At 32.4% G+C, this 13,742-nt stretch overlaps 1 protein-coding gene across 1 annotated transcript; it reads left to right on the forward strand.

Annotated features, from left to right (window-relative positions):
- The first annotated feature begins 798 nt into the window (after positions 1 to 798).
- LOC110110818 lies at positions 799 to 1,182 on the forward strand. Its single transcript, XM_020842452.1, has one exon. The coding sequence runs from the start codon at positions 799 to 801 to the stop codon at positions 1,180 to 1,182; it is 384 nt and encodes a 127-aa protein (XP_020698111.1).
- The last annotated feature ends 12,560 nt before the right edge of the window (positions 1,183 to 13,742 follow it).

Below are 13,742 nucleotides of genomic sequence, written 5' to 3' on the forward strand. Positions count from 1 at the left end.
TTCTGGTGGCCGGGAATGAAAAAGGATGTAGCAGATTTTGTTTCTAGATACGAGGCTTGTCAGTTGGTGAAGGCAGAGCATCAGCGACCAGGAGGACTTTTCCAGTCGTTGCCTATCCCTGAGTTGAAGTGGGAGGAGGTAACGATGGATTTTGCTATGGGTTTTCCTCGATCAAGGCAAGGGCACGATGCCATTTGGGTGATTGTGGATCGATTGACGAAGTCTGCTCATTTTCTTCCGATCAGGCAGACCGATCCGGTGGATAAGTTGGCACATGTATATGTGAAAGAGATTGTAAGATTACAAGGTGTGCCTAAGGTGATTGTTTCTGATCGAGATGGACGGTTTACTTCCAGACTTTGGAAGAGTATTCAGCAAGGTTTGGGTACGAAGTTACATTTCAGTACAGATTTTCATCCGCAGACTGACGGACAGTCTGAAAGGACTATTCAGGTACTAGAAGATCTGCTGAGGCTATGTGTTTTAAATTTTGGAGGAAGCTGGGAAGATCATATTCCTCTTATAGAGTTTGCTTATAATAACAGTTTTCAGTCCATTATTGGAATGACACCTTATGAAGCTCTGTATGGCCGGAAGTGTAGAACTCCTTTGACTCTAACTGAGGTTGGAGGTGGACAGGAGATGGGAGCCACTTTTGTAGATGAAACTGTTAAGAAAGTTAATTTGATTTAAGAAAGGTTGAAAGCTGCACAAGATAAACAACAAAAATATTACAATCAGAAGCACAGGTTCGTTGAATTTCAAGTTGGTGACTTTGTGTATGTCAAAGTCAGTCTAATGAAGGGTGTTAGCAGATTTGGCAGAGTGAGTAAGCTCAGTCCAAGGTATGTTGGACCGTTTGAAATCCTTGAAAGGATTGGTAAATCTGGTTATCGGCTGTTGTTATCTGACCAGATGTCCGATGTTCATAATATGTTCCACGTATCTACTTTGAGAAAGTGGATATCTGACTCTGGAAAGAAAGTGTCTGCTGATGAGGTTGAGATTCAAGAGAATCTGAGATACAAAGAAGAACCTGAGTTGATTTTGGCTTACGACGTGCGCAAGTTAAGAAATAAACAGATTCCTATGGTTAAAGTGAAGTGGAAGCACCGAACATCACGAGAAGCAACTTGGGAGAAGGAGTCGGACATGAGGCTGTCGTATCCATATCTGTTTTGATTGAGTTTTGGATTGGCAATGTCGAGGACGACATTTTTTAAAGTTGGGGAGATTGTAACATCAATTTTTGCTCCAGGTTTGTCCGGACGAAGTTGGATCGTCCGGGACAATCGATACAAGTTGTTCAAGGAAAACAGTTTTGGCTGCATGGTTCGTCGGGACGAAAGTTAGTTCGTCTGGACGAAAATTCTCCCGAGGACAAGTCGTCGGGGACGTTAATTAATCTCGTCTGGACGAAATTCGTCAAGAGCCATTTCTTCCCGGGATGATGTTTCGATCGTCCGGGACGATCAGTCTGGATATATATAGAAATGAAATATTTTGAAGAGAGAAAAAAGACCAGGAGAGAGAAAAATGAAGGAAAAAGTAATAAAGTGGATTTTTGGGCGACGCCGGGCCGTTTTTGTCCATTGCAGTAGTTCAAGAAATTGGTGTACGCAAGGTAAGGCACATTCCACCTTTCTCAATTTTCAGAACAGTGAAGTTTGAACGAATTTTCTATCAGGATTTCGTTTTCGTTAGCGAATTCCGTCCGTATTTTCCGATTGATTCAGTTTTTACCGCGTAACTTTTGATATGTTTCTGAGGTGCCGAGTGTGCACATTTTGAATATTTTCTAGAGATTTTTGATCAGATAGTTTTGATTTGATGACGTTTTTTGTTGACTGTAAATTTTCATGATGTCTAAAAATGTTGTGGCAGTAGAATAAAAGTCTTTTAATATTATTATGAATGTTCTGTGGTAATTTGGTAAAATTCTGATTTGGTGAATTTTGTGTAAATTCTGTATACTGCCGTTATGCCGCCGGATTTTCGTACGATTTCTGAAATTGTCCGGATTTGTTCTGAAATGACATGTTATGATTATGTGCTTTAAAAAGGGAGTTACAAGGGGTCAGGATCCTGAGAGATCCTGTCTGTGTCAGGGAAAAATCTGAAATGAGCTCTGAAATCTATTTCTAAAAACAAGTTCTGGATCCGATGATAAGTTCTGTTCTGGTGCTATAAGCACATCTATTCTGGTTCCATGAGCACAAGGGGAGGCATAAGGGGCCAGAATTCGAGAGATTCTATTAGTGTCTGGGAAGGGAGGCATAAGGGGCCAGAATCTGTTGAGATTCTGTCAGTGTCAGGGAATCTGTTCTGACTTTTGATATATTCTAAATTGATTTCTGATTCTGATACGATTCTGTCTGTTCTAATATGACTTCTGATCTGATATGATTTAATCTGATTTTTGATTTTTGTCCGTTCTGTCAGCTCTGATGTGATGTATTTCTGTTCTGTTCTGATTTGATCTGATCTGTACGATTCTGATTCTGTTCTGATTCAATTTCTGGAATTAAGATTTCTGTTCTGTTCTGATTCGATATACGATTCTGTTGATCTGATTTCTGTACAGAATTTGTCTGATGTGTTTGATGTGGATTCTGAGGATTTTGATTGGAGGTTTGATGTCTTGCTGAGCTATTGTAGCTCATCCTTGTTTTCTGCGCTAGTTTTTTAGGTTCTGGGAAAGGGAAGGAAATCTGGACTAGGAGTAAGGAGTTTGATCCGTTATAGGTATTTGTACTTTTGATTTTTGTACAGTCATGACTTTTCTGTTATGCTTTTCCTTCTGTCTGAAAGCCATAAGCTGTATTTGTATATGATTCTTTTGATGAAGAAAAATAGTTGATCTATTCCACTGTATTTTGATTTATAGTAGCTCTGTGTGTCTGTTCTATGTATAATGCTTGGAAGAAAGTTCTGAAACAAATTCCAAAGCTAGATCCTGGAATCAGTTCAGTCAGATTGAGTCTGACCACGACCTAATGCGAGCGAGATCATCCGTCGGTTGGGTCGTGACAGTGTGGGGTATGATTATTGGATGCTTTGGCAAGTTTTAGTTGTAAAGTCCATATAGGATGTTACCCTACTCATTGTCTCAAGGTTAACCAAGAGGGGGGGGGGGGGTTGGGGAGTGAATTGGTAATTTAAAAATGCTTTAGAAATTTTTTATAAAAAACCAAATATTAAAAATTATACAACTTAATTTTATATTTAAATATGCTTTTCAACCACAATAATAAAATTACAAAAAAAAAAATGCATAAAATAAAATGACACAAAAATTTATAGTGGTTTGGTCAAACACAACATACATCCACTCTCTGAAGACTCCCTCTTCAGGTATTGCATTATTATCAAAGTGACTCTCCTTTTGCTCCCACAGTAAGGCGGAGAACCCTTTGCAATTCCTCTCTTCCACCAATCCCTGGTATGGCTGAGAACTGCTGTCCTTTCACACCCTTCAAGTGTCAGCAGAAAATTATTGTCCTTTCATACTCTCCAAGTGTCAGCAGAGAACTATCATCCTTTCACACCCTCTAAGTGTCGGAAGAGAACCAATGTCCTTTCACACCCTCCAAGTGTCTACAAAGAACTTGATCTTCTTTAAAGATCTTCTCTCGAGCAACTAGAAATAAAAAAGGAAGAGTAGTAACTAAAAAACTAAAAGATCTTCTTATATTTTAGTAACCTTGTGATCCCTTCACACTCCACTTGCAAGAACTCTCTCTCAAACACTCTCTCGCAAACACTCTTTCACTTGCTCTTATAAAATTGTTAAGAACAACTCTTTTCACGTCAATTTTTAAGGGCCTTTTATATGAAAAACATGAAAAATCATCCAAAAAATTGAAATTTTCCATTTTAAGCGTATACGATCGTATTTTTTGTATGTACAAATAGTTCAAAAATTATTGCATACGAACGTGTGTAAACATGTACAAAATATTTTCATGCATAAATGTCTGAACTAAAAACCCTAAAAATTTATAAAAATCTAAAATTTTTGCAATTAGCTTTGAGACTAATCAAAGACATGTTACATAATTAGTACTATACAGAAATATTTCATACAATACGAACAAAACACTTAGAAAATGAAATCTAGAAAAATTTCTCAAAGTCAGCCAACCTTACACAAGTGATAAATGTCTGAACTAAAAACTCATAAAATAAAAACGAAAATAAAATACTCACAATAAAAACAAAAACAAAATCAAACATATATATCAAACATATCAAGTTTATAAAAAATTTTATCTAAGCATTAAAATAAATCACACCTAACCTTGCTCATCTGGTGCTAAAGGTATCAAAGGCTAGTGGTTTTATAAAAATATCCACAAGTTGATTTTTAGTAGAAACATAATTCAATTCAATTTTTCTTTTGGCTACATGATCCCTAATGAAATGATGCTTATGTCTATATGTTTGATTATAGAATGTTGAATAGGATTCTTTGAAATGCAAATGACACTAGTGTTATCATAATAAATTTGAATTATGTCTATTATAAATTCTAAATCAACCAACTATTATTTCAACTAAAGAACTTATTCCACACAACTTCCTAAGGCAATGTATTCAGCATCAGCAATAGATAGAGCTACAAAATTTTATTTTCTACTAGACCAAGAAACTAATGAATTTCTTATGAATTGACAAGTTCTAGAAGTAATCTTTCAATCAACCCTACAACTTATAAAGTTTGAATCAGAATATCCAATAATTTTAAATGAAGAGCTATACTTAGGATATCAAATTCCTAAGTTTTGTGTTCCCAAAAGATATCTTAAAATCCTTTTTACTGCTGTCAAATATGATTCTTTTGGATCAGATTGAAACCTATCACATAAATAAATACTAAACATTACATCTGATCTGCTAGCAATTAAATAAAGTAATGATCATATTATACCTCTAAATTTTTTTAATGAATAGATTTTTCCTTTGGGTCTTTATCCAACTGAACTGAAAAACTCATTGATGTACTTACTGGTTTAACATTGTCTATTTCATACTTCTTGAGAATGTCCTTAATATACTTTGACTAACTAAGAAATATTCCCTCCTCAATTTGCTTAATACTAAAACCAAAAAAATAACTTAGATCTCCCATTAAGCTCATCTCAAATTCACTACTTATTATTTTAGAAAAATTACCACAAATATTTTTATTTGTAGTTTCAAAAATATCCTATTATAAAGAGAGTGGTGTCCACACTTGCTTTTACAAAAAATATCTCTAATAAAAAAGTTCTCAACTTTTCCTACCAAGCCCTAAGTACCTATTTCAATCCATACAATGCCTTTTTCAATTTATGCACATGATTAAAAAACTTAGAACTTTCAAAACCTAGAGGTTATTTAACATAAATATCTTATTATATCACCTCATTCAAAAAAACACTTTTAACATCTATTTGATACAATTTAAATCCATTAAAACATATAAAGGCTTAAAAAAACCTAATTGCTTTAAGTCTTGCTACAGGGGCAAAAGTCTCATCAAAATCAATTCCTTCAATTTGATTATACCCCTTAGCCACCAATCTAGTCTTATTTTTAATAATAACTCATGAGTCATTCATTTTATTTTTAAATACTCACTTAGTTTCAACTACACTTTGATCTTTTAGCCTCTCAATCAATTTCTAAACATAATTCCTTACAAACTGATTTAACTCTTCTTGTATTGTCAAAATCCAAAATTCATCTGAAAGTGGTTGATTAACATTTGTGTGTTCTATTATAGAAATAAAAGAATAATGGTTGACCTCTTTGCTAAGTTCATGCATAGTCCTAACACCCTCACTAGATTCACCTAAAATCAATTCCTTAGGGTGATTTTTAGAAAATTTTAATTCTCTAGGCAAAGAGTTTTCTTTCTGTAATTTTTCTTTCAAGTTTATCTTCTCAATCCTTTAGGAGTTATTTTCTAAAGGATCCTCTTCTAAATTTGGCTCTTCTAAAATCCCAGATTCATCAAATACGATATTTGTGGTCTCCTTAACTATCAAAGTTCTTTTGTTAAATACTCTATATGAGTTTTCAACACTAGTGTATCCAAGAAAATTTTCTTCATCTGATTTTGGATCAAAATTTTCTAAAAGAGATTTTCTATTATTATGTATGAATACCTTACATTCAAAAACATGCAAATGTGATAAATTAGGTGTTCTACCCTTAAGAAGCTCATATGATATTTTATTTAGTTTTTATCTAATGTTCACCCCATTCAGAATATAACATGTTGTACTAACCGCTTCATACCAAAAATTTTTAGGAAGTGAATAGTCTGCCAATATGGTTTTAGAAGCTTCAATTAATGTTCTATTATCTCTTTTGATTTTTCCATTCTGTTGAGAGGTCCTAGGTGTAGAGAAATTATGATTAATTTATTTTTTCTTACAAAATTCCTCAAATTTTTCATTTTTAAATTCACCTCCATGAATACTTTGAATTATTAAAATTTTACATCCTAGTTTCCTATGAATCCAAGTTGAAAAGTCTCTAAGTTTCTCAAATAATTCACTCTTATGAAATAAAAATTTAACTCATGTGAATCTCAAGAAATCATCAACAATCACAAATTTGTATACCTTCCCTCATAGACTTATAGTGCTAACCGGTCCAAAAAGATTCATATGAATTATTTCTAATAGTTTTCTAGTTCTAAGATCCTTAGTGGAATGAAATCATATTTTCATCTATTTTCCTAGTTGACATGCATCACAAAGGTGATCCTTAGTAAAGTCTAGATTTGGTATACCTCTAACAAGTTCTTTTTGGGTAAATTTTCTAATGTTTTTCATGTATGCATGACAAAGTCTTCTATGCCATAACCATGATTCATCAAAAATTATTTTTAAATAAAAATATTAGGAGATGCAATATAATTTAAGTCTAACATATAAATATTATTTGCCCTTGTTCCATGCAATACATCATTTCTATTTTAGCTTAATATATAGCTAGTGGAAAAAAATTTAATGTTATAACTCTTATCATATAGCTGACTAATACTTAACAAATTATGCTTTAAAACTTTTACAAGCAACATAATTTCAATGAAAAAATTATTCAAATTAAAGATCATACTTGTGCCTACCACTTTCCTAGTGGTGTTATCTCCCAGTATAACTTTGCCTCTATTCCTAGCTTCCAGCGATATGAATTGTGTAGTTTCTCTAGTCGTAAGCTTTGAGCAACCACTGTCCAGGTACCAAATGCTCTCAAGAGATCTTGTATGAGAGCGTACCTACAAAATAATCAAATGTTAGTCTTGGGAAGCCAAATAAGTTTAGATTCTTCTCTTGGTAAAATTAAACTATATGTATATATGATATGACTTATTTTATGCATCTTAAGTCTCCACACTAACTGAGTTTTTCTATGTAAAGTACAAGTGTGTAAAATACATCTAATCAACCCATAAGTAAAATATTTAACTCCAGAAAAAGGATTTTTTAAATTTTTTAATCTATGATAAAAACCTATCTCTTCCTAGGTTTTAAGATTTTTTATTTCAAAATAGGATTAGTAAAATCTTCAAGTTTAGAGGGTATCTTATTTTTTTCAAGAGCTTTTACCTTTACTTTAAGAAATGTGTTTATATCTTCTAACACATTAATATCATATTTCAAATAGTGCTCCCTATTTTCATATTCATCCTTAAAAGACTTAAATTCTTTTTCTAATTTAGTTTAGGATGATTTTACTAAATCATTTTACTTATTCAAATCATTAAATTCATCTAATAAGCTCATGTTGTTGTTGTCAATTTGTGCGTGATCTTTCCTAAGAATTTTAAGCTCTTTTTATAACTCTTGCAATTCTAAGTTCAATCTAGCATACATTTTCTTGAGTTTCTTATATATAGTATAAATTCTTTTAGAAACTTCAAGTAATTCATCATAGGTTAAGTCATATATCTCTTCTTGGTCTAACTGATCAAGAATATCAACCATTAAGCATAAGTTGGTGACTTCTTCTTCCTTTTCTATTCATGACAAATTCGAAGCTGAGTCTGCCAAGAAAGCTCTTTGAAATCTCTTCTTGCCCTTCCTCACATTTGCTTTCTCCTCTACCTTCTCCTTATTAGGAGTGGTTTTAATATTAGGGCAATCGATTTTTATATATCCAAGTTTCTTGCATTCATAAAAAAATCACATCATTAGAAACCTTAATATTTTTGTAGAACTTACCTTTATTCCACTACTGGCGTGTTCTTTGCTTCCTTTTAAAAAAACTCCTGAATTGTCTTATCATCAAGGAAATGTCATCCTCATCCTCAGGTTGTGATTAATCACTCTCTGAGTCATCCACTTTTAGTGCTATATTCTTCTCATTTCGTTGTTCCCCCGCATGAATCTTCCTTTGAGTCACTCCTTACTCATAAGCAATTAGTGATCCAAGAAGATTATTAATAGAATAAATATTAAATCCTTAGACTCTATAATAGCAATTATTTTAGCATCATAAGCAGCAAGCAAATAATGAAGTATTTTATTAATCATTTCAGCATTTGTTAGTTCCCTATCTAATGCATGCAAATAAGTGACTATTTAAGTGAATCTTGTGTACACATCAAAAATGGATTCATTAGGTTTCATGAGAAATAATTCATAATCATATAACATGATACTTAATCTAGGTTGCTTCACTTCATTAGTCCCTTCGTATGTAATACAAAGTCTATCCCAAATATTATTTCCACTTTTGCAAGTAGAAACTTGCATGTAATCTTAAGACTTAAGTGTATAAAAGAAACTATTTAAAAATTTTATATTTAATTGTGCTAAGTCACGTTCTTCTATAGTCTAGCCAGCAAAAGATGTTTCAACTCTAATGCCATCTATAAGTCTAGTTGGCCTAGTATACCCTTCTTAAACTAAATTCCACATGTGATAGTCAAGCGATTGAAGAAAAGTATATATATATATATGTGTTTTTCAAAAATTGAAAGGGATATTGTCAAATAATGGATGTCTCGTGATCGAATACCCTTCAGGCGTATTATAGTTTTCAAAAGTAGTTATCATCATTTTCAAAAAGTAATATAAAATTTATATTTTGAAACAAAGCACTTAAACCACTTGTAAAGTTCGTATAGGTTGTTAGACCTACTCAATTGTCCCAAGGCTAACCAAAAGGGGGGGAGTGAATTAATAATTTAAAAACCCTCTTGAAGTTTTTTATAAAAACTGAATATTAAAAATTATGCAACTTAATTTTATATTGAAATATGCTTTTCAACCACAATAATTAAATTGCAGAATATAAAAATGTAGAAAATAAAATGACATAAAAATTTATAGTGGTTCAGCCAAACATGACTTACATCCACTCCTTGAAAACTCATTCATTAGGTATTGCACTATTACCAAAGTGACTCTCCTTTTGCTCCCATAACAAGGTTGAGAAACCCTTATAATTCCTCTCTTCCACCAATCTCTGGTGTGGCAGAGAACCGTCATCCTTTCACACTCTTCAAGTGTCGGCAGAGAACCATTATCCTTTCACACCCTCCAAGTATCAGCAGAGAACCATCATCCTTTCACACCCTCCAAGTGTCGGCAGAGAAATGTCATCTTTTCACACCCTCTAAGTATCGGTAGAGAACCAGATCTTCTTCAAAGATATTCTCTCGAGTAACTAGAAAGAAGAAAGGAAGAGTAGTAACCAAAAAACTAAAAGAGATTCTTACCTTTGAGTAACCTTGTGATCCTTTCACACTCCACTTGCAAGAACTCTCTCTTAAACACTCTCCCAAAAATACTCTTTCACTTGCTCTTGAAAATCATGAAGAACAACTCTTTTTATGTCACTTTTTAAGGACCGTTAATATGAAAGACACAAAAAACCATCCAGAAAATTAAAATATTTCATTTTGAGCATATACGCTCATAAAGTATGATCATTTTTTTTACATATGAATAGTTCAAAAACTATTGCGTATGAACATGTACAAAATATTTTTGTACATGATGATCATCCAGTATGAACCCTATTCGTACTATACGAACGGTTAAGAAAAATTTTTAACTTCATCGGGACGAAAAGGTACCCCTCATTTTTGTACTTTGAATGTCATATGTACGAATAAGACATTATATAATATGAACTGTTTAGAAAATTTTGGCATTCAATGGGATGAAGGGGACCCATCCAATTCATACTCTAGACGTCATCTATACAAACTAGATATCATATAGTACGAACCATTTAGAAAACTCTAAGATTTATCTCGATGACAAGGGACCCATCCAATTCATACTCTATATGTCGTCTGTACAAACAGTATATCATATAGTACAATCAGTCTAGGAAAAGATTTAAATTCGTTGGGACAAAAAGGGACCCATCTAATTCGTACTCTTGTCATCGTCTGTACGAATATCCCTTCATACAGTACGATCAGTACTTGAAAAATTTTCTTCCTACAATTTATTTTACTGCTCGTAGAGGAATATAACTGAACAAATCATTATGTATGAAATGATTTCATACAGTATGATAAGTTTAAAAAAAATATACAAATTTTAAACACTCCCTAATGTGTGTGTGTAGAATTACTCAATTACAATCACACTCTCTCAAACTTAATAAAATGAAAAGTATATACTCTATTTATAATGAATCCTAATCTAATCTGGAGTATGATATCTCTGAAATATTAATACACATAAACAACAAAAGCAATACATCTAAAATCTGTTAGGAGAAATTATAATTAAAATAATAATATTTGGAATTATAAAAAATATACATGTTGCAAGAATCTCAATAATCGAAAAACTAAGTTGCAACAATCTCAACATTAGTAAGACTACATATCTATCTCAACAAAGGTAAAATTGATTTGTTGCATTTGGGGAGAAAGCCTGGGTTTCTTTTAGTTTTGCTCTCATTTGATATTTGCATGTAGCTTACTTTGACTCTATCTCGTTCAGTTCTGGGTGTCTATTGTAGGTTCATTCTTGTTAAAATTCATATGGCTTATGTTAACTACTTATTTCATTTGATCTTTAGTTATGTTTTTAAAATCTAAACCAAATACTTATTTACTTACTTGCACTATCTTGTTATTCATGTTTTTGTTATTCATCTGTGCATTTCTATTGGTTATCATTTTGCCTTGCACTTTATTTTGGATGCAAGTTTTTTATTTTTCAAATTCTTTTATAGGGAGAGAGTGCTGAAGGTTAATCAATTGCTCTTCCTTTTTTTTTTGGTGATGGCTTCTGGCCACCCTAGAACATGCCTAGGTAATCTTGTACTTTTGCTTAGAAGGGACCATCAACTCATAGTTTTTTTATTTTTGGATTTGTTTTGTAGCTCTTTCGAGTAGTAGTAAGCTAAAGGTCCCTCTTAAGGACATTATAAACCTTTTTTTATTTAGCGCGTGGGCCCCTCCATTAAAAATATGAAAAAAGGAACTTCTTTTAACAATTTTTTGCTTCATTATATTAATGGTACCTATATGGAGAATCTTAGTATAACTCTTTCAGACCTTTCTCCTCTCCTTATTGGTATCAAGCTATTTCAAGGGGGTCCTTCTCCAACCTTTAGATTCCATAACATGTGGCTCCTTGATAAATATTTTTTGCAAATGGTTCATGATAATTGGCTTGATCCTTTATATCCTGATAATTTAATCCATGGCATGAATAGATTATGGCACAAGATGAAAAGGTTAAAGTTCAAAATCAATTGGTGGAACAAGAATATTTTAAAAAATGTTTTTACTTATTTCTTTGTGGATGAAGAAAAGCTTAATTCCATGGAGCTCAATTGTCAACTATTTCCTATTGATGTGAACTTTAAACTGTTACAAGATGTTAAGAACTCCCTCTTTAAACTACAAGCTCAAGAGGAGTTTTTTTTAAAGCAAAAGGCTACCTCAAAACATCTTATAGAGGGTGACTATATACTAAGTACTTTCATGCCCTTCTAAGAAAAAAAAATAGAGCCAAGAAGTTTTTTCATAAGATTTGTCTTACTGATGGGACTAGCCTTAAAGATCATGAGGATATCTTTAATTTTATTGTGGATCATTTTAAAAGGTTTCTTAATAAAAATGTTACCCCTAACCATATTAAGTCTACCCTTGTCATCATTACTATTATTTGTGAGGAGGAAAACATGATTTTAGCCCAATCCCCTTCTCTTAAAGAGGTTATGGATATTGTGAATTCTATGAGCTTTGTATCTAGGCTGGATGGCTTTACCACTAAATTCTTTCAAAAATCTTGGAATATTATTAGTGATGACGTATATGGAGCAGTGTTGGATTTTTTTTACTGGTAAAATTATTCCCAAAATTTTCTCTACTACTTCCATTGTTCTTATCGCTAGGAAGATTGTTACAAATAATTTGGATAATTTCCAGCCTAGTAGTCTTTTCTCCTTCTTTAGCAAGCTCCTCCTAAAATTTTCTCTCCTTTTCAATCCAATTTTTTTAAGGGGAGGGCCAGCTCGGATAATATCTTGCTTGCTCAAGAGATGCTTCAAGATCTTGATACCAAGGTGAGAGGAGGTGATATTTTTCTTAAGTTGGATGGTGCTAAATCTTATGATAACATTAATAGGAGCTTTCTCTATAATATTTTGTAGTTATTTAGTTTTAATTTGAACTTTACCAATCTTAACAAAAATTGCATCAAGGGTTACAATTTTTCAATGATTATTAATGGTAAAAGCAATAGTTTTTTTTTTAAGTTTTCTAAAGGTTTAAGACAAGATGATCCTATTTTTCTAGCCTTATTTATCATTATTGTTGAATATCTTTCTAGAGGCAGTATTAATCTTTATGATAGTCACCCTAACTTTGCCTATAGGACTTTGGGTGATTTTCTTATTTCTCATTTAAGCTTTACTAATAATTTTATGATTTTTACTAATGGATCTTTGAATACGCTTAATGTTCTTATGAGATTTCATCACAATTTTGAGATTACTAGTGGCCACTTCCTCAATAACAATAAGAGTTATTTTATTGCTTCCAAAATGATGTCTCAAGATCACATTAATAATATTAAAGATATGCTTAACTTTATGCATTATTCTTTGTCTTTTAATTATTTGGGTGTTCCTCTTTTAAAAGGTATGAAGAAGTTTTTTCTCTTTGATGATCTTACTTCTTATGTTCAAAGATGTTTGAATTATTGGGAATTTAATTTGCTTTCTTTTGGGTGGAGACTGACTCTTATTAGGAGTATTTTGTTTTCCTTACCTATTTATATTTTTCAAACCATTCAACCTACTGTTGCAATTTGTAACCGTCTGGAGAGAATGTTCAATACGTTTTTTTGGAAGGGTACTTCTAATCAGTCCAAAATTCTTTGGTCTACTTTGAGTAAATGTTGTGGGGTGATTGAAGAAGGTGGCTTGGGTTATAAAAGAATGCTTGATTTGTCTTATGCTTTTTGCATTAAACTTTGGTTTCAATTCCGTTCTAAATAAAGCCTTTGGGCTAGATTATGACTGCAAAGTATTGCATAGGTAAACATCCTACTATGTGCTTTTATAATATGGGAGACTCTAAGGTTTCAAATAGATTATGTAACATCAAGTGGAAAGCTAAAAATCATCTTGAATGGGATTTGGGTTGTGGTAACAATTTTCTTAGAAATATAGCAGGTCATCTTCCATTTCATTATTAGAAATCATTAGGATTATAATAAGCTGGCTAAGGTTATTCCTGAGTCAGTTATTAATCAAATTCT

This window comes from Dendrobium catenatum, unplaced genomic scaffold, assembly GCF_001605985.2.
Source record: "Dendrobium catenatum unplaced genomic scaffold, ASM160598v2 original_scaffold_182446, whole genome shotgun sequence".
NCBI lineage: Eukaryota > Viridiplantae > Streptophyta > Magnoliopsida > Asparagales > Orchidaceae > Dendrobium > Dendrobium catenatum.

Coding starts and splice junctions, on each gene's coding strand:
- LOC110110818 (XM_020842452.1), top strand. CDS start 799: ATGAAGGGTGTTAGCAGATTTGGCAGAGTGAGTAAGCTCAGTCCAAGG.